Source organism: Labeo rohita, chromosome 2 (assembly GCF_022985175.1).
Source record: "Labeo rohita strain BAU-BD-2019 chromosome 2, IGBB_LRoh.1.0, whole genome shotgun sequence".
NCBI lineage: Eukaryota > Metazoa > Chordata > Actinopteri > Cypriniformes > Cyprinidae > Labeo > Labeo rohita.
In genome coordinates, this window is record NC_066870.1 from 17,405,382 (window position 1) to 17,428,569 (window position 23,188).

The following is a 23,188-nucleotide window of genomic DNA, read 5'->3' on the forward strand; positions in this document are numbered from 1 at the left end:
CCATGGTGTCGGTGGGGTTATGGTATGGGCAGGCATATGTTATGGACAGCGAACACAGGTCCATTTTATTGATGGCATTTTGAATGCACAGAGATACCGTGACGAGATCCTGAGGCCAATTGTTATGCAATTCATCCACAACCATCACCTCATGTTGCATCATGATAATGCTGCACAATTCCTGGAAGCTGAAAACATCCCTTTCATGGCCAGCATACTCACCGGACATGTCACCCATTGAGCATGTTTGGGATGCTCTGGATCAGCTTATACGACAGCATGTTCCAGTTCCTGCCAATATCCAGCAACTTCGCACAGCCATTGAAGAGGAGTGGACCAACATTCCACAGGCCACAGTCAGCAACCTGATCAACTCTATGCGAAGGAGATGTGTTGCACTGTGTGAGGCAAATGGTGGTCACACCAGATACAGACTGGTTTTCGGACCCCCCCAATACAGTAAAACTGCACATTTTAGAGTGGCCTTTTATTGTGGCCAGCCTAAGGCACACCTGTGCAATAATTATGCTGTCTAATCAGCATCTTGATATGCCACACCTGTGAGGTGGATGGATTATTTTGGCAAAGAAGAAGTGCTCACTAACAGATTTAGACAGATTAGTGAACAATATTTAAGAGAAATAGGCCTTTTGTGTACATAGAAAAAATCTTGGATTTTTTGAGTTCAGCTCATGAAAAATGTGGGCAAAAAAACAAAAGTGTTGAGTTTATAATTTTGGTCAGTGTATTATTATTGTGTAGTCACATTGATACACAATCTCAAAAAATTTGTCAAACTGTGCTGCGCTACAAACAAGCACATCAATCCTGAAGCTTAAAAAAAAACACAATTTTAATCAGAAAAATAACAAATATATATTTACCTAAATCATGCAGACCTAATAATCAACAAATAATCACCTGTCATTTTCTTCCAGGGTTTCACGATGCCCATGTTCTGAGGTGCCACAACAGATGGAAAAAGAGTATTTGAAGTGATTAAAGGGCTGAAGAGACATTCACAAACGAGTGCAAGCACTGGTGTCCAGGTTACAGTGATTCTGGAGCAAACTCTCCACAAATCCTCAACCATCCTCTTTTATCAAACGCCACATCCGAGGAGCTTTTATTCATCCAGAGATTATTTTAACAGATGCAGTCCAATCATGTCACACATGGTGAATTTTTCTGTCAAACAAGTTCTTGTCAGCTCATTTGAATCGCACTGGATGGGATTTACATTGTGGTACAAATTTATCATGTAAGAATGTACGGTCCTATATGTTCAAGATGTACATATTTGTGTTTATCCATCCTACTATGATGTATATGCCCTGTACAGTCAGATTATGAAGTCGCTTTTACTATCAGGTCAACGAACGGATTCTTCCTGCCAAAAACATGTTGGTCAATCGGGCTAAATTTACATATATAACAACACTCAGTAGTCACAACTACAGTAAATGACAAAGGAAGGTGAGAAACGTTTGGTCAGTGTTAAAAATGCAGTTAATACTATCAGAAAGCCAAAAAACTCTGTGACAGTTGTCCTGAAGGGGCATTACACTACATATTGTGTATTTTGGCTTGCAGAAGCATTTGAATGGTCAGTATTTGATTTCCAGTAGATTTAGTTTTAATGAGGTGAGGTTTATTTGTGTGAAACGTCTATACGGCAGGGTTTTCGTCAGTCGCTCTTGTGCGGGTCAAACAGCAGAGGCTGCTGTGCCGTGTGTCGAGCGAGGCCCATTCAAGTATTGCCTCCGTTTAAGTGCTTTATGGTCCTGTGCTATCAAAAAGTGAAATGTTATGCTGTCAACAACATGAGTTTCCCATGATCATCATTATTATTATTATTATTATTATTCCTCACCCTGAGCCCCGGTTAGTTTTGCTAGTGTACCTGTAAATTGTACATTTTCAATATAAAATGGTTTTCTTTTGTACAACCTAGAAATGATGTACCACTTTCCCTTTTAATGGAAAACTGTTCTAAAACTTTTCTTCAGTGAACTTATGGAAAACTCACTTTTTCAGAAAAAATATTAAATATGTAATCATGAACCATTGGGAGTGTTTTATTGATTTGAGAAGGTTTAAATAACATAATGTAGTGGGAATAAGGCACCATGTGGAAAAAACATGATTTTCGTTCTAGTCTAACCACAGATACTGTCATAAAATGCTATAAAATTAATGCTGAGAGGAGATTTACAAGGGAATGTTGGCATGTTTTTTCCAGGGGTTGGTCTGTTTCTTGCTAGCAAGCACCTCCAGGTCTCTGCAGATCCTTTTGCGTGTGGTTGAGGGCTGAATGATGTCATCCACAAAGCCTGTGAAATACATGAATTATGAATTAGCAATAATACACAAATAGCAGCAGAAGCCAACGCATCTGCACTGCAGTGTGGGGTAAACATGTTGGGCAAGAGCTGTGAAGATGAATTTGTTTTGGTGATGCACCTCTGACCGCAGCAGGGAAGGGATTGGCAAACTTCTCCACATATTCAGCTTCAGCCTCTGCTTGATTCTCTTTTCCTCTGAAGATGATTTGAACAGCACCCTTAAAAATGAAATTTATTATGTAGCACATTTCAGAAACGCTATAGAGTTTCACACTTTCTGACCAATCAATTTTCATGATTTGTCAGTTATTGTGATCTCTAGAGATCTATCTACAGTCAAAAGTTTACATACACCTTGCAGAATTTGCAAAATGTTAATTATTTTACCAAAATAAGAGGAATCATACAAGATGCATGTTTTTTTTTTTTTAATTTAGTACTGACCTGAATAGGACATTTACATATAGTCCACAAGAGGAAATAATAGGTCAACTGTTCTGGACAAACAAGGGACTTATGAACAACTATCACTAAACAAAAAACACAGCTGTGGATCATTCAGGTAACAACACAGTATTAAGAATCAAGTGTATGTAAACTTTTGAACAGGGTCATTTTTATAAATTAAACTATTATTTATTTTTTCTTGTGGACTATATGTAAATGTCTTATGTGAAATATTCTATTCAGGTCAGTACTAAATTTAAAAAAATAACATGCATTTGTATGATAACTCTTATTTTGGTAAAATAATTATCATTTTGCAGATTCTGCAAGGTGTGTGTAAACTTTTGACTTCAACTCTGTGTAAAAACATATGCATCACTGTTGCTTTAGTATCACTAACAGACACCCAGCAGAAATATTTATAGTTTGTACTTTAAACAGTCAACATGTGATCTGATCTGTGCTATCCAAACTCTAGGCCAGCAGCACCTGTTACTCAACTCAAAGCGTGAGCCTCCAGTGTAGAAATGAAACGAGTAGAAGGGACATTCACAAGCAGCATAATCACCAAAGAAAGCCAAGCATAGTGATCATAGCTGCAGTGTAAGTGTATATCAGCAGCAGCACTGGACAGAAGCTAGTGTGCTGACGCTCTCTGAACACGCTCACGTCTGTCTGCTACTTACAGTCTTGTGATTACAGGATATGGAATTTCTTAACTCTTTTATTAGGGGCTGCTGGAACACACTTGTTTATATGGGATGGGACCAGTTTTTCACCCCCACGTCAGCCAAGATGTTTATGCCTTCCATATAGTAGACTTCAATGTGAGTCAATGGGTTGAAGGTCCAAAATGCAGTCTCAATCCAGCTTCAAAGGGCTCTACATGATCCCAGCCTAGTAATAAGGGTCTTGTCTACTGAAACGATCTGTCGTTTCTAAAAATATATATACAGTGCTCATCTTGCATTAGCCTGACCTCACATATTACGTAATCACAAAGCAAACATGCAAAGAAAGCTGGGATGATGTAGAGCCCTTTGAAGCTGCATTGAAACTGCAAGTTGGACCTTCAACCCGTTGGCCACCATTGAAGTTCACTATATGGAGAAAAATCCTGGAATGTTTCTCAAAAACTTTAAATTCTTTTCAACTGAAGAAAGAAAGACATGAACATCTTGGATGACATCGGGGTGAGTAAATTATCAGGAAATGTTTATTTTGGAAGTGAACTAATCTTAAGCTCATAAATGCCTTAGAAAGCCCCATAATTCATGCACACTACACATTTACTACACAAGTGCATTAGCCATGTCACCGGACACAGCACATTAGTCTTTAGGTTTACCTTTGCACCCATCACTGCCACTTCAGCAGTTGGCCAGGCATAGTTGACGTCTCCTCTCAGATGCTTGGAGCTCATCACATCATAAGCACCTCCATAAGCCTGGAGACAGAACATACAGTATTCAGCACACAAGACACAAGTCAGAACCATCCACACACACACTCATCATTCTGCCTCCTACCTTCCTGGTGATGACAGTGATTTTTGGAACGGTGGCCTCTGCAAAAGCATAGAGCAGTTTGGCTCCGTGTCTGATGATGCCTCCGTACTCCTGAGCTGTGCCTGTGAGAACAGAATGTTCTGTCAGTGTCTTATTTAAAAAAGGAAGTGAGTGATTGAGGGGGGAAAAACAGCAAAGTTGAGGTTACGATAATTAAAGTTTCAAGACACCTGGCAGGAATCCAGGCACATCCACAAATGTGATGATGGGAATGTTGAAGGCGTCACAGAAACGAACAAAGCGAGCCCCTTTAACAGATGAATTTATGTCCAAACAGCCTAAAAACACAAGAAAAAAAATTATATTAAAAACAATTTACCGCAATCTACTATAGATATAATACATTTTTATATGAAATGCACTGCACTGCAACATTCAGAATTTTGGGGTACAGTTTTTAAATGTTATTGAAAGAAGTCTTGTATGCTTAGTACAGTAATAAATACAGTAAAACAGTAATATTGTGAAATGAATTCAATTTCAAGTAACTAACTTTTTCATATATTTTTATATTGTAAAATGTAATGTATTCCTTCAACGGCAAATCTGAATTTTCAGCAGCCATTACTCCAGTTTTCAATGTCACGTGATCCTTCAGAAATCATCTGATTGGTGCTCAGGAACAATTTATTATTATCATCAATGATGAAAACAGTTGTGCTGCTTAATATTTTGGTGGAAACTCTTTTTTTCAAGATGCTTTAATAAATAGAAAGTTAGTTGTTTGAAATATACGCAGGTCTTTACTGTCACTTTTGATTAATTTAATGTGTCCTTGGTGAATATAATGTAATATAATATATGTGACCCTGGACCACAAAACTAGTCTTAAGTAGCATGAGTATATCTGTAGCAATAGCCAAAAATACATTGTATGCGTCAAAATTATTTTCTTTTATGCCAAAAATCATTAGGATATTAAGTACAGATCATGTTCCATGGAGATACTTTCCTAAATTAAATTTCCTACCGTAAATAAATCAAAACTTAATTTTGATTAGTAATATGCATTGCTAAAAACTTTATTTGGACAACTTTAAAGGTATTTTCTCAATATTTAGATTTTTTTTGCACCCTCAGATTTCAGATTTTCAAATAGTATCTTGGCCAAATTTTTTGTTTTGATGTATAAATTTCAATTTCAAAAATTGACCCTTATGACTGGTTTTGTGGTCCAGGGTCACATATAATAAATTATATTATAATATTATATAAATCACCCACCAGATGCCACTTTAGGCTGGTTTCCCACTATGCCTACAGTCCGACCGTTCATCCTGGCAAATCCCACCACAATATTTTTGGCGTAATTGGGCATAATCTCAAAGAATTCTCTCTCATCTACTATCTGTAAGAGTGAGATGACAATCATAAGAACTGTGTGATGAGTGTTTATATGTCTAGAATCATTTGTTCTCTGAAGTTGTACATACACCATGAACAATGTCCAGCATGTCATAGGCTTTTGTGCTTTCAAAAGGAACAACGGTGTCTAAACCAGGAACCAGCCGGTCACTGAGGAAAATAAATTGACATAATAATAGCAGATTGCATGTGACTGAAGACACTATACAAGATAATTTAACTGATAAAAATAAACGTGCAAAATCCTTACTGTGGATCGTGGCATTCAGTGACTGGAGCTGGATCTTTGTTGCTCAGTGGGAGAAAGTTAAAAAAGTCTCTCAAGTTCAAAAGGGCATCAACGTCATTCTCAAAGGCCCGATGAGCAACCCCTAAAAGAAAACCAAATAACTAGTGAGCCAAGAGAATATCATTCAGCTTAGAGAACAAAATTTAAAATGCCAAACACTGTCACAAAACATTCAGATGTAGGCACAGGTTTTCCAAATACCTGACACAGTGGTGTGGGTTTTTGCTCCACCCAGCTCCTCCTGGGTAACATCCTCATTTGTTACCGACTTTACCACATCTGGGCCCGTGATAAAAAGATAGGAGGTGTCCTGCAAACACAGGCCATTTCATGAAAAGCCCGTGTGCCATCAGGAATCAAGGAACCTACATTTCATTTAATATGCATTACCCTTAATTTGTATTTTCTTACCTTCACCATGAAAGTGAAGTCTGTCAAAGCAGGCGAGTACACTGCACCACCCGCACACGGACCCATGATGAGAGAGATCTGAGGAACTACACCTGAGGCCATCACATTCCGCTGGAGAACAAATACAATTGTCCAGAGTTAGTCCTGGAATATATATACACAATAATATATATACGCTACATCTTTTATTTTTAAAGAAATTACTCATTTTAAAGACATTTTGTAATGTTTCAAAAGACTTGTTTCAAGAAATGTAGTTCTTTTGAATGTATATATACATATACATATATATATATGCGATTTCCGCCGCAAAGTAAAAAATATAAAAGCTTATTGTGACTTTATCTTATAATTCTTACTTTATCAGAACTGCATGATACCACCTCACAATTCTGACTTTTTTTTTAATGAAAATTGTGAGATATAAACTCATAATTCTGCCATAATTCTGCCATCCGAGTGTCACAATTCTGATGTAAATAACCCGCAACTGCATTTTATAAAGTCAGAATTGCAAGATATTCTGAGAAATCTGAGAAAAATAGTCAGAATTGTGAATTTATATTACATATCTTGCATTTCTTTACTTCTCAGAATTCTGATGTTATAACTTGCAATTGGGACTTTATATCTCACAATTCTGAGAAAAAAAAATCAGTATTGCATGTGTATGTAAACTCAGAATTGTGACATATAAACAGAATTGTGAGATATATAAAAAAAAAAGTTTTCCTCGCTACTGCGAGTTTATATCTTGCAATTTTATTCACGCAAATCTGACTTTTTTTCTCAAAATTGCAAGTTTGTCACAATTCTGACTTGCATTTCACAGTTGCATTTATAAAGTCAGAACTGTGAGATATAAACTATTCTGACTATGAGTGAGTTGTCTTATAAACTCATATATAATATATATCTTATATTATATCTCGCAATTCTGACTTTATTTCTCAGAATTTCGAGTTTGTCACACAATTCTAAGAAAAAAAAAAAAAAGGGATGATTTGCAAGTAAGTATGAAAAAAGCCAGAATTGTGAGATGTAAACTAACAACTACGAGAAAAAGTCTGAATTGTGAGTTGCATTACATTTTTTTTTTCTCATTCAGTCGTGGAAACGGGCTTCCATAGTTTCCAGCTTTTCCATCATGGGAATAAATTTTATTTTAAAATATACTCTAAAAGTGTTTAATTGTAATGTTATTTCATAACATTACTGTACTTCTGCATTTGTTCCGCAGTGTATATATTATATGCATAGATGTGTTAAACCATTCAGCTTACCAAGAAAATGTCAGCATATCCTGCGAGAGACTCGACGCCTTCCTGAATGCGGGCTCCGCCGGAGTCATTGAGACCAATTACTGGAGCTCCCACCATCATTGCCTGGTCCATGATCTAAGAATTCATTGCATTAGTTTTGTGTAAAATCTTACCGTTTGTTTTAAACAAAATGACACTAGTCAGATCCGAAAACACTCAGCAACCAACCTCACCTTGCAGACTTTTTGAGCATGAGCTCCTGATAAACTGCCTCCAAACACTGTGAAGTCCTGAGAACAGAAGAGCATTTCACTCATGAAAGCAGAACTGAAATATTAAAATGTTTCATTAATGCAATCCGATATTCAAAAGCTAATATCATACCTGGCTGAAAACATAAACCAGTCTGCCATTGATCCGTCCCTGTCCGGTCACTACGCTGTCTCCTGGGTACTGAACACAGATGCATGTAAAAGATGTCATTTTACAATCGACTCAGATTAGTGACATATCGGGCCCCCTCTGTAAGTTTTCCCCCCAGTGGGCCCCAGAGTCACTCTCTTAAAAAGTTAATTGCTAAACAGGATGTTTAAACTGGAGGTTTCATACCTTATTTTGATCTGCCTCCATGCCAAAGTCAGAACAGCGATGCTCCACAAACATGTCATACTCCACAAACGAGTCCGGGTCCAGCAGGAGCTCCAGTCTCTCTCTCGCTGTCAGTTTACCCTGTGCACAGCATTTCACAGCTCTCCTCAGACTGTTGTGCTTTCACTCATGCCAGCTGCATTCATTCTCCAGCAAGTTTTCATATCTTACCCTTTTGTGCTGTGCAGCTATCCTCATCTGTCCTCCTCCTGAAAGCGCTGCCTTTCGTTTCTTCTCGATTCTCTCCTGCACGGACAGATGGCTGACCGAATAACATCGTGCATTTTGCAACACTTTCGACTGGGTAATTGCCCCAGCGGCCGCACCGTACGGAATCTGACCTACACTTTTAAAAGAACATTTAAGACTGTTTAATAGTCCCAGGCTGCTTCGCATTAACGTGTAGGTCGCCATCACTGCTACACTGAGGGCACAGGATTCTGATGAGAAACCTGTCGGCGTCTTCAGCCAATCAGAGAGAGCACCTACTTTTTACAGCCAATCACTACTCGGTTACCGAAGAGGGCGTGAGTGAGCGAACCAATCACCGCAGAGATGTGTGTAGTTAGGCGAACTTGATAGATGTAGTCCATACTAATGTCAACCATGATAAACTACACTTCCCAACAGTTACACGCTGTTGTGAAAATCGCATCTGAACAAATGTAACTAGATTTCTCAATTCTACGGCTGGATTCGCGACTGCATTTTAAAAGTGAAAAGGAATCCTCCATTTGTAGTTTTTTTTTTTTTTTATAATTTCCTTTGAGAAAGTAATGTTAATATATATGCTACCATTCACATAGGATTATAACAGGGGAATAATAAAAAAAAATCCATATACATAAAAATTACTGCATAAAGTTACTTAAACTTGACTTAAAAGCCTTTAACAAATCTATTGACTTTACTGCTCTTACATAGTTTCACCATATAACACGGAAACTCTGTCAGAAATAAATCCGACTATTTGAACTTGTGAGGAAAGAATCTCCCCAAAATTATTAAATTTGTTACAGAAGTATGACTTCTGTCGTTCTGTAAAATCACCTACAAATTTTCTACCAAATTTACCAAATCGAAAGACGTAATTTAGTGCTGTCAAAAAGCGATTAATATTAATAATAATGAATTAAAAGCTATTAATCACATCCAAAATTGAAGCTTTTGTTTACATAAAAAATGTGTGTACTGCCTATATTTATGATTTATATATACACACACACATGCATGTATATATTTAAGAATAATATGTTATGTTTATAAGTTAAAAATATTTAGATATAATATATAAATTATATGAAATTAAATCTACACATGAAATATATATATATATATATATATATATAAATATTTTCAAAATATATATTATTTGTGTATATATATATATATATATATATATATATATATATAACACATATGTTTTATGTAAACAAAACTTTTATTTTGGATGCGATTAATCGTTTGACAGCACTTATTTTATTTATTTATTTATTACTTATACAAGATGACGTTTCAGAAAAAAAGTAGGATAATGTGTCAGGTTAATTTTTACATTAATTTGTCATTTGAGTTTTAAAATCTTTTAATATACATTTAAACAGGGTATTTCTTTGAATTATTTTTTAAAGTTTTCATATTTCTTTCTTACTCAGGAAATTGCGAACATCTTCCAAAAAAAAAAAAAAAAAAAAAAAAAAAAAAAAGAGAAAAACTTTAGTTCAAGTCAAAATGTGATCGTTTTTATTATTATATACCCATATACATACCCATACCTTTTAAGTTCTTTAAAAGCCAAAAGCCACCTAAGTACAAAAATAGTGAGAGGCGCCGTAAAAGCAGAACAAATAACAAATACAGAACATCAACAGCATAATTAGAAAGATGTTTTTATGGACTATTACATCATGTTATGGCTTTTACAGCACAGAGCCTCTGCTCGCAGTGGCGTGTGGTTAATACAGTCAGACTCTAGGGGGCAGTAATCACTGGAGGCCACGTTTAATTCCAGGCGCTCTTTTACTCTTGTTTGGTATTGTTCCTCTCAGGATGCAAAAGTTAACAGAGGAATAATAAGCAACGAAACTGGCTCTTAGCACAGGCTAATGTATGTAAATATATTGTAGCGTCGGGAACTCAGTTGAACGTTATATGAACACATCACTCAAACGGGAGGTTGTCGCACTCGTTAAGGAGAGAAAAGCGCTCTTATTCAACCACACGAAGAAAAGTGCACACAACATTAGCTAGCTAGCGAACTAGCAACCAGGCGAATTGTGACTTGTCCAGTTAAACTCAAGAACAACCGCTGTGGTGGACTATTTCAAGGATTATACTTTTTGAGCAACTGAGTTGTTTTCTGTTTTCCCATTTCCCATTTGTGGAGCGATATACGAGAGTTTGTGCCTCCGACAGTACAGCTCGAGGCCTGTTGTGCCTCTCACTAAAATGCTTTTTATCATCCAGTCCTTCGTGTCTGTGTGCTTTATCACAAAAGTACAGCGCTCTTTCTATTGTGGGATCTGACACGCATGGAAAGCAGACTTTAGTCCGTGGAGTACATCGTGTACAGCAGCTGATTTTCACCGGACTGAGCGTCTCCGGAGGATCTTCTAAATATTCAGCTAAGCTTTGACATGTTAACAAGCAGACGACTCAAAGCCGCTCCTCTGCCTGCGAGTCATGTCATATTACACTCTTTGTTTGAGGCGTTGGGTCAAGCCTGGTTGATTGTGTTCTCACAGGGGGTCTGATCAAGACTGGCTCTCAGTAGCCGGTCAGCCGCTTCTCTCGACGTGCTATTGACTGAACTCGCTGAGATGAACCCGGTCAACGCCACCGCGCTGTACGTGTCGGCGTGCCGATCTCTTTTGCAGTGCGACCCGAAGAACCCGGAGACATACGGAGGGCTGTTTAACGTCCTGCCTTTCTTTAGAGACTCATTATCCTGCTTGGTGTGTGGTAAGTACATGTATGTGCGAGAGGCCGTGCAACGTTTTGAATATAATTAGCGTTTGCAAAGTATGGCTACAGCGTTATTATCGTTAATATGTTCGCAATACAGCAGAGCCTCGAGTGTCTCACTGCTTTATTAAATGTAATAGAGGGTTTGCACTTACGTCACGGTTTGGTCAGTTACCCGGAGGCGTGGCCATATTGGAGATACTCAGATGTAAACAACAGCATGGATTGCACGGTTAATGTACTACTGAATAGGCTGTTCTGCTAATTTATGCTGTCTAAATCACGGGAAAACGCTTGGAAGCTGCTAAATCATACAGAGATGGAATTAGAAAGCAGGAGAGGGTGCAATATTTTGACAAACTAAAGTTAATAGGTGGTAAAGATACGTACGAGCAGTATTAAGATATTAGCCTAATATTTCCCATCCCTGTTGAAAAAAATGGCATATGCTGGTTAGGTAGGATTTGAAGCATGGATGCTGGTTTAAGCTGGTTCTTTTCTGGTCATGACCAGCTTAAGCCAGCTAAGGACCAGCATCCATGCTTCAGAACCTACCTAACCAGCATATTCTGTTTTTTTCAACAGGGCTACCTGACTGGAATTGATGAGAACAAACACGAATGTTGTTAAGATTCTTGCTACGGTTCAGTTTGGCCAACCACAAATGCCTTTTGTTCCTCAGACAGTTTTTTGCACTCTTCTCCTTGATTCTCCTTTTGGCAGTCTATAGTACTCCAAATGTTTTTCCTGCTCCGACAGATTATTACAGCCCAAAACATGACAATAATCGACCATTTTCTGCAGCAGCATTCAGCAAAATATGCAAGTTTTGTATGGTTCAATGGCATTGTTTACTTTCAGTGCCTCCAATATGGCAGATGAAGCGTCGTAAAAACACTCTATATTACTACTTAATAATTTAAAAAGGACAGTTGAAGCGTTATTTTATTTCATTAAGCAAATTATTCAGTTGATACACAACAGCAAATCGATTTTTGTTTCTTGGCGATATATTGAAACACTGTACTAACCAATCAGCATCCTGAACCAGCACTATCTGCTGTAACAGTGCCCACCCGCTTTTTCGGCAGCTTTGGTCTTTCTAGTATTTTTCCTGCATTGATTTTAACAAGTCTTGTTTCGAGTTATAAGCTATGAACCAAAACAACCAGCTACAAGGTGAATCACAACAGTTGGTTTGAAGAAAAAAAATATTTTGAAAATCGGTCCAAAAAGACTGAAGTACAAGGCTGTGTACCTAGTTGGTATAATGAGGAAAAAGACAATCCAATGAAGCATTGATGTAATCAATTATACAATTAAAAGGGATAGTTGACCCAAAAATGAAAGTTCTGTGATAAATTACTCACCCTCATGTTGTTCCAAACCCATAAGACCCTTGTTCATCTTTGGTACACAAATTAAAATATTTTTGATGAAATCCAAGAGCTTTTTGATCCCTTCATAGACAGCAACGCAACTACCACGTTTAAGGCCCAGAAAGTGGTGAGGGTGTCGTGGTACTCTTGTGAATGTGCATCGAAGATTGACATGGAAGAGAAGCAATTTTGAATATAGTCGTTATTTTTGTTTTCTTTGCACACACAAAATATTCTTGTAGCTTTGTAAAATTAAGGTTGAACCACTGATCACTGTTTTAACGATGTCCTTACTACCTTTCTGGGCCTTGAACGTGTCAGTTGCATTGTTGTCTATGCAGGGTCAGAAAGCTCTCAGATTTCATAAAAAATAATGAACGAAAGTCTTACAGTTTTGGAACGACATAAGGGTGAGAAATTAATAGCAGAATTTTTGGGTGAACGATCCCTTTAAGAAGTTAAAGAGAATGGGGATAGTAGCACCCAATAGGTCGGTCTTTAATGCTCTAAGTCATGGTTAAAAATCGTTTTTCCTGTGGAGAAAATTAATAGAATTTTTCTACTTTCAGAACGTAACTGTTGCACTCTATAGAACTGAATATACTAGGATGTTATTCAGCTATGGTTAATTATTTTAAATTAATCTATTGTTTGCTTTCTCTCTAGGGAATTTGCTTCAGGATCCAGTTGCTCCAAAAAATTCCTCCTGCCAGCACTACGTTTGCAAGGGTTGTAAAGGCAAGAAGATGTTATTGAAGCCATCCTGCAGCTGGTGTAAAGACTATGAGCAATTTGAGGAGAATAAACAGCTCCAGATTCTTATTGACTGCTACAGAAATCTCTGCGAGTGCGTCTCAGTGTGCGTCACGACAGAGCAGAGTGCCTGGGGGGTCAAGGGTTTCCCTGAGGTCAAGAAGATGCTGGAGGAGGTGTTGGGGATGAGTCAGGAACAAGAAGAGCTCAGTTCTGTCAAAGACACTTTGGATGTTTCTCATCTCAAAACAGAGTCTGACTTTTCAGAAAACGCTATTGATGTCAACCTGACTGACTCGGGCAAACCCCCTGAGCAAATCCCAGCTGAGCTAGAGACCCTCGAGCCTGTCAGCACCGACGGACCTTTGAGATCTGACTCAGAACTACACATGGGTACTGTCACTTTTAACATAAAGTGCAAAGCTAGTCATGAGGCAAGCGCCGAATTGGCGCATCTCAGTGCAGAGAGCACAAGCTTTCAGGAGGACGTTAAACCTGACATTGCAAGCTTGGAGGTGTCATGCGGACAGACTAAATCAACACCAGAGCTTTGTCAGAACTCATTACAGTCCCAAACCAGCGGCGCCCTTGCGCCAGGACACCCTCCTCAACCTCAGACGGGCCTAACGTGCCTAGCCACAGCTCACAGAAAAGTGCGTTTGAGCCGAAAGCGCTCTCGCTCTGAGAGCGACAGTGAGATGCTTCAACCTCTACCCATCACCAGCCTCATCCAGGGGCCGTCGGTAGCAGCCACAGCTCCGCCGAAAACAGCGTTCGAACCCAAAGCGCCCTCCCCACCTGCCGTCGTAGTCACTAACGGAGGCGTTTTGAAGGTTAACAAAGCTGTGCTGGATTCAACTAAAAACATCCAGATAAACACAGACATAAGTAATAAGAAAGTTCAGGCGAAGTCTAAAGTGGCCGTCCCGAAGGCAAAGGGCAAGGCGAAGGATAGGTTGCTGTCAGCTAGCGTTTTACCAGGACAGCCCCCTAAGGTCGTTTACAAAAAGACGCAAGAGAAAAAAGGCTGCAAGTGTGGACGAGCCACCCAGAATCCAAGTGTTCTTACCTGCAGAGGTCAAAGATGCCCCTGCTACTCCAACCGCAAGGCCTGTTTGGACTGCATCTGCAGAGGCTGCCAGAACTCGTACATGGCCAACGGGGAGAAGAAGCTGGAGGCGTTCGCCGTGCCCGAAAAAGCCCTGGAGCAAACCAGGCTCACTCTCGGCATTAACCTCACCAGTATTTCAGTCAGAAACACTGGCACGAACGCTGCGGGAGTTCTCAGTCTGTCGGCGGGCTCCCCTATGGCCTCTTTCCTCACGTCCGGCGCCGACGAGGACCAGAGTTTTGAAGATGCTCTCGAGATGCATTTCGACTGTTGATGGCTGTCCCGCTACTGCCGTGGTTGTGTCGAACAGAGAAATCGTTTGCCAAAACTCTTGTCTGTAGTCATGTTCAACCTCTACCGTCTCACACAAACACACACTGCTGTAATGGAAAGTTACTGTGAAGCTGAGTGTTATGGCATATTTTGTTTTTATTTTGAAGGAACTGTTCGCTTCTGTGTGGCTGTTTTATTCACAATGAACTTAGGATCTGTTCTGTTTCTTGAAATATTCAACGACCCAAACCTTAAAGTGAGTTTGCTGGGTAACACGTATAGCTTATTATAAACTCTCCCAAAGCGGTGATCAATGTGTTTACATTCTGTGGTGAATTTTTTTTGTCCAAATTAGTTTTTAAATATATATATGAATATATTGCTTCTGAACATTCATCGAAGGTAAAACTATATACAGCCATCTGTAATGCCTGTTTAACGTCAGATAACATCACAATTTACTAATGGTGGAAAATGTAGCACTTAGTCCCAATAGTGTTAATGGGTTTAGACATACTGCGTCACCCCTGATCTTGGTTACAGGACAGGGGGTGCCTCAGTTATATTTTTTTTGTTGAACAGATGGTTCCTTATTTTTCTGAATGGAAAGTAGTGCCGTGTCACTTTTTTAATCGTCATGTTCCAGCTTTGAAAGAAAGACATTTCACGTCCGTCTGCAAGTTTGTAAGGACGATGAAGCACAAATAGCTGTTTCTCCAACTTTGAGAGTTGCTGATTCATTATATCCTCACTATTGTTCATTGTTAGTTCAGACTGAGCTGAGTGTTTCATCAGTACAGTAACAAGTGAATGTAAGAGTGTTCAGTGTGTTGCCTGAGAATGTATTCATGGCAGTGATCATTTTTAAAGCAATATGAGAATCGAAAAGATAGAAGAGCATCTTTTAACCCCTTTCCCTACACAGAGTCATCATATTTGTTTTGATGCGAACTGTAAACGAGTATTTCAAGACGATATGTTCCTTAAGCGTTTGCCTGAGCACCTTTTAGCACCCGTTCATGCCTCTTGATTCTGATTAGTTGTGTTTGTCTTGCAGTTGTGTTGTGATTCCTGTTCTAGGGACCAAAACTAGAAATATGTGTTGAGAAAGGTCAGTGGACATGTGTTTACCTGTTACACTGCGCCGTTTCATGTCTTATGTAATGAAGCAGGGTAGGCAGTGCTTCATCCGTATCCTTAAATATGCTTGAAAACTCTTTATCAGTAGGGCTTTGACCAAATATTGAAAAATCTTCTAGTTGAGTCTTGGATCTTAGTGGGATATTGTGTTGTATTTTCAGATCTTCTAGTTTGGTAGTGTTGTTTTATTCCTCCTTTTGCTTTTCAATGGTCATTACTTGAACTCAGATTTTAGTTTCTTGATTTTTGAATTACTGGAGAACCTCTTATTATTGCTGGTTTATTCACTGCCACATTGAAATAATGAAAATTGCAGAAAGCAACAAAAATAAATTATAGTTTTTTATTTCTTGTTTTTCAAAACTGTGTTGTGTGTTATATGTGTGTTTTGTCTAATGCAGATCCTTTTCTTTGATTGTAGAGCTTGATATAACCACTAGAGGGCAACATTTTTACACTATATTACTGTAATAGCTGTACTTCTTATTAAAATATCAAAATGCAAATATTTGGGTGTATAGACAGTTTCATAATTTAAATTGGAATGATCAGCCCACAGTTACTAATTCTAGAAAAAACTGAAAGGGTGATCGTTCAAATTTAACCACAATATTTGCATTTTGCTATTTGAATTTGTTTTATGATCATATATCATCTTGATATATGAATGTAGGAGTTAGAAAAGACCTTGATTAGAACTGCAACATATTTGCTTCCAACTTTTGTCATAAAACTCTTAATGTTTTTATGAAAGGAACATAAAACAGTCAATCTGTGTTCTCTGTCTTACAAAAAGTGTGTTAAAAATTATTTTCTCTGTTTTTGGACAGTAAGATTTTTAATGTTTTTTAAAGAAGTGTCTTCTGCTTACCAAGCCTGTATTTATTTGATACAAAGTACAGCAAAAACATTAAATTTTGAAATATTTTTACTATTTAAAATAACTGTTTTCTATTTGAATATGGTTTAAAATATAACTTATTTCTGTGATTTCAATGCTGTATTTTTAGCATCATTGTTCCAGTCACATCATCTTTCAGAAATCATTCTAATATTCTGATTTGCTGCTCAAAAAGCATTTTCATTATTATTATTATTATGTTGAAAACAGCTGAGTAGATTTTTTTCAGGTATCATGGTTGAATAGAAAGTTCAGAACCCCCAAAAAAAACAAACAAACAAACAATATAAGCTTTTTATTGGTATATTGTATGATGTTTAAAAAAGCTTTTTTTATTTAAAAAAATGATCTTTGATCTTTCTATTCATCAAAGAATCCTAAAAAAGCTGTTTTAAATATTGGTATTAATAAAAGTTTCTTGAACAGCAAATCAGCATATTAGAATGATTTCTAAAGGATCACATGACACTAAAGACTGTAGTAATTATGCTGAAAATTTAGCATTGATCACAGAAATTAAATTATATTTTAAAATGTATTCAAATTGAAAGTAGTTATTTTAAGTAGTAAAAATATTTCATAATATTATTGCTTTTGCTGTATTTTGGATCAAATAAATACAGGCTTGCTGAGCAGAAAAGACTTCTTTAAAAAACAAAAAATATTACTGTCCAAAAACTTTTGTCTGGTAGTGTATGAAATATGTAAATGCAACTAGGCAGAATATTTATCAACTTTTATTACAGCTTCAATACATGTTCCAGCTTTATTCACTCAGTTTTTCACAGTAGAAATATGATAAAATTCATTTCAGGTCCTTGGAGTGACAGTTAACACAATGTTAATGTTAATTACCACAATGAAATGCATGGTTATATGACTTATGCTTTGTTATTGAGGTGGTAGTAATGACAAGCACAAAAAAAAACCCACTTAAACTGCTGAATATAACAAGTGTACGTATACTTGTGTGTTAATGGAGTTAGAACATAATATAAGTTCAAGAGAAATTCCTTTGTGGTTCCTCGTTTAGTTCTTAGTACATTAGTTTAAAAAATACACTTAAATGTGTTAGTCATTATTTTAAAGCCATAATACAATTCTTTTACAACAGCAGAGCGTAATATACTTAATTTCTTTACTCGATGTGCAATATAAATCCTCTGTCGTGTTGCAAAAAATTGCATCACAGTGTGTGAAGTGGAAATCCCTGATAGACACATTTTAAATCTAACTACAAATGTTCATCAAGCCAAGCGATATAATTCTGCACTGCTCGTATTCCCACAGAGAAGTAGCAGGGCCAGAAAGCAAAGCTCACACAGCCATGAAAACCATCTTCGTAATGTTTGTTAATGACAGAGACCCCTGCCAACTCCAGTCTGCGGGCGTACATCATCCCATCATCCCTCAAAACATCATGCTCACCGGTCATAATGTAAGCAGGCGGCGCCGTACGCAAAACCTCATCCTCCGCCAGTAACGGAGCAGCTCTGGCATCCAGTAATGCTGGAATGTCCTTTAAGATATTGGGAGAGCCAGTCGCTGGAAACACAGGCTTGTAATTTTTTCTCACTCGTTTGGGGAGGAGAGCAGTCCAGTCCAGTTTTGATTGGGTCATGGACATCAGGTTTTGGTCTTGGGCTGTGTGGTTGTTTATTATAAGGGAGGGCACAAAGTCAAGGTCGGCGCCTAGGTACTCCAACCAGAAACGGGCCATTAGCCTGCGATACAGGATGGGAACATTCTGGTTCTGCTGATAGGAGGCTGTGTTGAAGTCTAGCGCCTGAAGCACTGGGTAAACCAAGACCTGCAGTTTGAATTTCACCGTAGTAGTGTTGTCTGCTCCAATCTAGTGAGAGAAAAAATGTTGATTAGCCACATCTCATTAACTACATTTTAAACTAAAGGCGCAATATGTAAGTTTTTGCCGCTGGGAGGTCGCATTTTCAAAAACAACAACAAAGGCGAAGCTTGATGACGCTACGAAGGAGATGTCCTTATCATGTTAATGGATGAGGTAATAAATTATTATTTTGTATTACCTATACCAGGGGTGCCCAAACCTGTTCCTGGAGATCGACTTTCCTGCAGAGTTTAGTTCCAACCCTAATCAAACACACCTGTCTGTAATTAGCAAGTGCTCCTTAGCTGGTTCAGGTGTATTTGGTCAGGGTTGGAGTTGAACTCTGCAGGAAAGTCGATCTCCAGGACTAGGGTTGAGCACCCCTGACCTATACCTTCCCCAGTTGTTCAAACAGTGAAAACATGCTTTGGTAAATCACAATAAAATCAAAAATCATAAAATGTCAAAACTAAAAAATATATAGTTGTAAAAGTCATAATGATGACAAAAATGGCAAAGTCGAGTTACTGAGTCATAATTATGAGGTACTGTGTCGTAATTATGAGACAAAAGGAAAACAAAAAAAGTAAAAGTGTCATAGTTTTGACTTTTTATGTCATAATTATATCAAATTTATATATTTATATTGTGATTAATGTCTGAATCTTTCCTTGAGTCGGATCATGAAATATCAAAATTTGACATTTACCTGCAGCATGAAATTTCAAAATTGTGAGATTAAAAGTCAAAATGAACAGATATAGTCATAATTATGGCAAGAAAGTTCAATTATCAGATAATGTTATAAAAAAAAGTTATAATTATGACAAAGTCAAACTTATGAGTTACTGAGTCATAATTATGAGACAAAAGTAACACACAAAAAAATGTCATAATTATGACATTTATGTCAAGATGGTCAGTTTATTGTGATTAATGTCTGAATCTTTCCTTGGAGTCGAATCGTGAAATGTCAAAATTGTGATCAAATTTAACATTTCCTTGGAGCATGAAATGTCAATTATGAGATAATGTTATAAAAATATTATAATTATGACAAAAGTCAAAATTACGATATGAATTATGACCATGACAAAGGTGAAATTATGAGTTACTGAGTCATAATTATGAGATATCAAAAGTGAAAAAAGGCTAAATGCCATAGTTTTAATTTTTTATGCGATAATTATATCAAATTTATGTCAAGGTGATCAATTCATTGTGATTGAAGTCTGAGTCAAATTTGCGACAAAATTTGACATTTCCTTGGAGAATGAAATTCTCAAAATTGTGAGATTAAGTGTCAAAATTAACAGATATAGTCATAATTATGGCATTAAAGGTCAGTTATGAGATAATGCTATAAAAAGTTATAATTATGACAAAACGTACGATATAAAGTCATAATCATCAAGTCGAAATTATGAGTTACTGAGTCATAATTATGACACAAAGGTAAAAAAAAAACAAACTGAAATGTCATAGTTCCGACTTTTTGTCACATTTTTATCAAATTTACATCAAGATGGTAAATGCATTATGGTTAATGTCTGAATAAAAATCTTTCCTTTGGGTCGGATGTTTCTAATACATCTGAATGATTTTTTTCACTGATCTGTATTTTAAAGAACGCAGTGGTTAACAGGTTGGATAATTTTCTTACATAAATCTATCGAATGGCTTTGGACATCATGGACTAAACCACATGAACATTATGAAGCTCTGTTATGATACTTGAGGTGTTTTGCAGATTTTATAAGCTTAAAGCTCCAGTCCCCATTCATCGTATTTTCATAAAAACAGCGCGCAGAACAATTCTTTCAATTTGTCCCACAAAAGAAATACAGTCATACAGGTTTGAAACAACAGGAGGGTGAGTAAATAACAACAGAATTTTCATTTTTAGGAGAACCATCTCTTTAATAGAAAATATGACCCTAAAAGACACATGATGAAATTATATCACACTATTACGTCATATGGAGTCAAAGTAATTGAGTAATAAATCGGAAATGTACCCGCTGAGCCACTGCGGCGGCCAGGTTTCCTCCAGCGCTGTCTCCACACACAGCCACTCTCTCTGGATTGACCGAATACTTCGTCAGCACTTCTGGCCTCAGGAAATGTTTAGCGGCCTGCACACACTCCTCGTACTGTACTGGGAAGTGGACATCAGGAGCCATGCGGTAACTGCGCAAAATCAACACTCAGCATGACCGACCAAAACCACAGATGAATTTCCTTTCCCATTCGAATGAAAGTGTATACTCACTCCACCGTCACAACCACTGCATCCAGATCAGCTGCCATCTGTCTGCAGAGACTGTCATATGACCCCAACTCTGATGAGAGATAAAAGCAGTCACATGAAAACACAACTCACGCACAATCCAATGAACGTAACAGGAGGGCAGAGCGAGTCCTGCTACCTGATTCATCAAGAAACTTATATAATGATTCATTTTGGACATACTTGGAGCGCCCAAGGCCCATCCACCTCCATGGATGAACATGACTGCTCTCCTCAGCTTTCCATCCTGTCTGGGAGGCTGATATACACGAACATGGACTCCCTCAAACAGGATATCTTCAATCTGGATCTCTTCGTTTGTGACTGGCACCAGACTTTCGAAATTGATAATAGCAGAATTGATCATGTGGACTCTGTGCCTCAAACCAAGCGAGTGAGCAGCATCTCCCTACAAAACAACAAGGTCAGTAATCAGTGAACTGAACTAACCGTTCCCCTCATTATGATTTTGAAACAATTTTTGGTGCATTGAAAAACAGAGCAAATGCCAGGGCATTAAAACAGAGTTCATGAAGACAGTGAATAGAGAACATTTCATCCTGCCCTTGGGTATTAACTTTTGTGTTGCCAAGTTGGACAAAGTTCATCAAAGCAGGCAAATCAAGGTCATTCTTTAACACGTCTTTCCAAAATCAACCGGTCCTCTATTAATAGCTAAGGCTGGATGTTGTCTGTCAGGTTTTATGCTGTTTATACAATGTATGATATTGTGATATAATTTTATTAGCTTTGGTTGGATATTATGTATTAAACTCCACAATCATTATACGAGAAATACGTTTCACCTAAGTGTAATGGCAAACCAAATATAAACTTTTATAATTGGTATTTTGATTCTGTTACAAAGACATATGACAACATAACTTGCTAATTCAGTTCAGAATATAAAAGAGCTTTCCACTCTCAATTTCTCAATTCACCTGCTGGACTGTTTCAAATGTGCTACTTACCATCATCACAACTCCTCTGAATGTGGCATCCAACACCATCAGTTTCCATGGTTCTGAGATTGTCCTAGGCAATGGGATGTAGATGTAATAGGCAAGAGCTATTGCTAATAACAAGGTAATACCGCAAAGCAACTTCATCATGATGTGATGTCCCTCTCTTCTTTTCTCTCTGCAGCTATCAGGGGGTTAGACAATATGACATTGAGCAATTCTACAACATTTTTTTTTTTTTTTTGAAGTTACTGACTGTTACTTCCTGTAAATTGTCATATAGCATTCTGGGAAATGTAGTCTTTATCCTTTATTCTTTATACACAATCATTGTGCTTACAAAGACAATAGTGTAAGTGTAATATTATGTAATTCATATTCATTCTCACTAACAAGGTCATTAAGGTCATTTCATTAAACTGAGGAAGCCTTTAAGGAAAGAACTTAGTCAAAATCTACAGTATTATATCATTTCATGCTCCAATACAAAACTTTGTTTATTTGAAGATCAGAAATCCTGTAAAGACTACATTTTTACTGTGAATAATGTGAATTTAATGTGATAATTTAGCAATGACGTTGGGTGACCTCAATAGTCATGTCAATTGTTCACCACTAGGGGTCATTATTGTTATGAGAAAAACCCTCATATGACCACTGATGTGATATAAGATTTGTTCGTTAGACATATTTCTGTTTAAATATGAACAAATATTAACATTAGTACATATGCAAATATGTAATATGTACGTGTAGTATGTACAAATGAAATACTAAATATATAAGGTGATAGATACACTTAATTTGGTGTAATTGAATCTAAGATCGAGACAACCCTGGTGAAAAAAACAGCATATGCTGGTAGGTATGTTTTGATGCTGGTTTAAGCTGGTCCTTAGCTGGTTCATGCTGGTTCATGCTGGTTCATGCTGGTCCTTGACCAGCAACATGACCAGCAAAGGACCAGCTTAAACCAGCTATGGACCAGCATAAACCAGCAAAGGACCAGCTTAAACCAGCATCAAAACATACCTACCAGCATATGCTGTTTTTTTCACCAGGGTTAATTCTTTTTAATTGTATTAAAACGACTTTTACTTCTATTGTTCAGTGTAAGAGCACGTTTTACCGTGGTAAATAATACTTATTCACCTTATTCCTCAATGCGAAAGTAAGCCTGTGGGAAATAATGAGAAGAATAACATGCAGTAAACGGTAAAACTGTTTGCACTAC

The 23,188-nt window shown here is 37.4% G+C and overlaps 4 protein-coding genes across 4 annotated transcripts in view; 2 read left to right on the forward strand and 2 right to left on the reverse strand.

Annotated features, from left to right (window-relative positions):
- Nucleotides 1–2,064, forward strand: part of stag1a (stromal antigen 1a) — a 63,123-nt gene extending 61,059 nt beyond the window's left edge. The window contains exon 34 of the mRNA XM_051130848.1: nt 939–2,064. Within this exon, the coding sequence (XP_050986805.1) occupies nt 939–962 (24 nt within the window). The 3' untranslated portion in view covers nt 963–2,064. The remainder of the gene's footprint in view (nt 1–938) is intronic.
- On the reverse strand, nt 2,051–8,777 carry pccb (propionyl-CoA carboxylase subunit beta). The gene is made up of 15 exons (XM_051130861.1): nt 8,507–8,777; nt 8,297–8,416; nt 8,072–8,140; nt 7,921–7,977; nt 7,709–7,822; nt 6,426–6,536; nt 6,216–6,324; nt 5,976–6,096; nt 5,794–5,875; nt 5,585–5,708; nt 4,531–4,638; nt 4,322–4,422; nt 4,141–4,239; nt 2,464–2,563; nt 2,051–2,333 (listed from the first exon to the last, which is right to left on the reverse strand). Exons 1-15 carry the CDS (start codon nt 8,747–8,749, stop codon nt 2,212–2,214), a joined length of 1,680 nt encoding a protein of 559 aa, XP_050986818.1. The 5' UTR covers nt 8,750–8,777; the 3' UTR covers nt 2,051–2,211.
- Nucleotides 8,778–10,365: 1,588 nt separating this feature from the next.
- msl2a (MSL complex subunit 2a) lies at nt 10,366–16,303 on the forward strand. The gene is made up of 2 exons (XM_051094744.1): nt 10,366–11,296; nt 13,345–16,303. The coding sequence occupies exons 1-2, from the start codon at nt 11,155–11,157 to the stop codon at nt 14,814–14,816; spliced, it is 1,614 nt and encodes a 537-aa protein (XP_050950701.1). The 5' UTR covers nt 10,366–11,154; the 3' UTR covers nt 14,817–16,303.
- A 1,277-nt stretch (nt 16,304–17,580) lies between these two features.
- nceh1a (neutral cholesterol ester hydrolase 1a) lies at nt 17,581–22,166 on the reverse strand. The gene is made up of 5 exons (XM_051122693.1): nt 21,964–22,166; nt 21,176–21,401; nt 20,975–21,044; nt 20,721–20,892; nt 17,581–18,708 (listed from the first exon to the last, which is right to left on the reverse strand). Exons 1-5 carry the CDS (start codon nt 22,102–22,104, stop codon nt 18,091–18,093), a joined length of 1,227 nt encoding a protein of 408 aa, XP_050978650.1. The 5' UTR covers nt 22,105–22,166; the 3' UTR covers nt 17,581–18,090.
- Nucleotides 22,167–23,188: the final 1,022 nt, after the last annotated feature.

Excerpts from the sequence above, each read along its gene's own strand:
- msl2a (XM_051094744.1), top strand. The coding sequence starts at position 11,155 with ATGAACCCGGTCAACGCCACCGCGCTGTACGTGTCGGCGTGCCGATCT. Across the intron at positions 11,297-13,344 it reads ATTATCCTGCTTGGTGTGTG|GGAATTTGCTTCAGGATCCA; the intron begins GTAAGTACATGT and ends CTTTCTCTCTAG.
- pccb (XM_051130861.1), bottom strand. The coding sequence starts at position 8,749 with ATGGCGACCTACACGTTAATGCGAAGCAGCCTGGGACTATTAAACAGT. Across the intron at positions 4,423-4,530 it reads TGTGCCTGGATTCCTGCCAG|GCACAGCTCAGGAGTACGGA; the intron begins GTGTCTTGAAAC and ends CTGTTCTCACAG. Across the intron at positions 2,564-4,140 it reads TGGCAGTGATGGGTGCAAAG|GGTGCTGTTCAAATCATCTT; the intron begins GTAAACCTAAAG and ends TTCATTTTTAAG.
- nceh1a (XM_051122693.1), bottom strand. The coding sequence starts at position 22,104 with ATGATGAAGTTGCTTTGCGGTATTACCTTGTTATTAGCAATAGCTCTT. Across the intron at positions 21,402-21,963 it reads TCAGAGGAGTTGTGATGATG|GGAGATGCTGCTCACTCGCT; the intron begins GTAAGTAGCACA and ends GTTGTTTTGTAG. Across the intron at positions 18,709-20,720 it reads CCGCCGCAGTGGCTCAGCGG|ATTGGAGCAGACAACACTAC; the intron begins GTACATTTCCGA and ends TTCTCTCACTAG.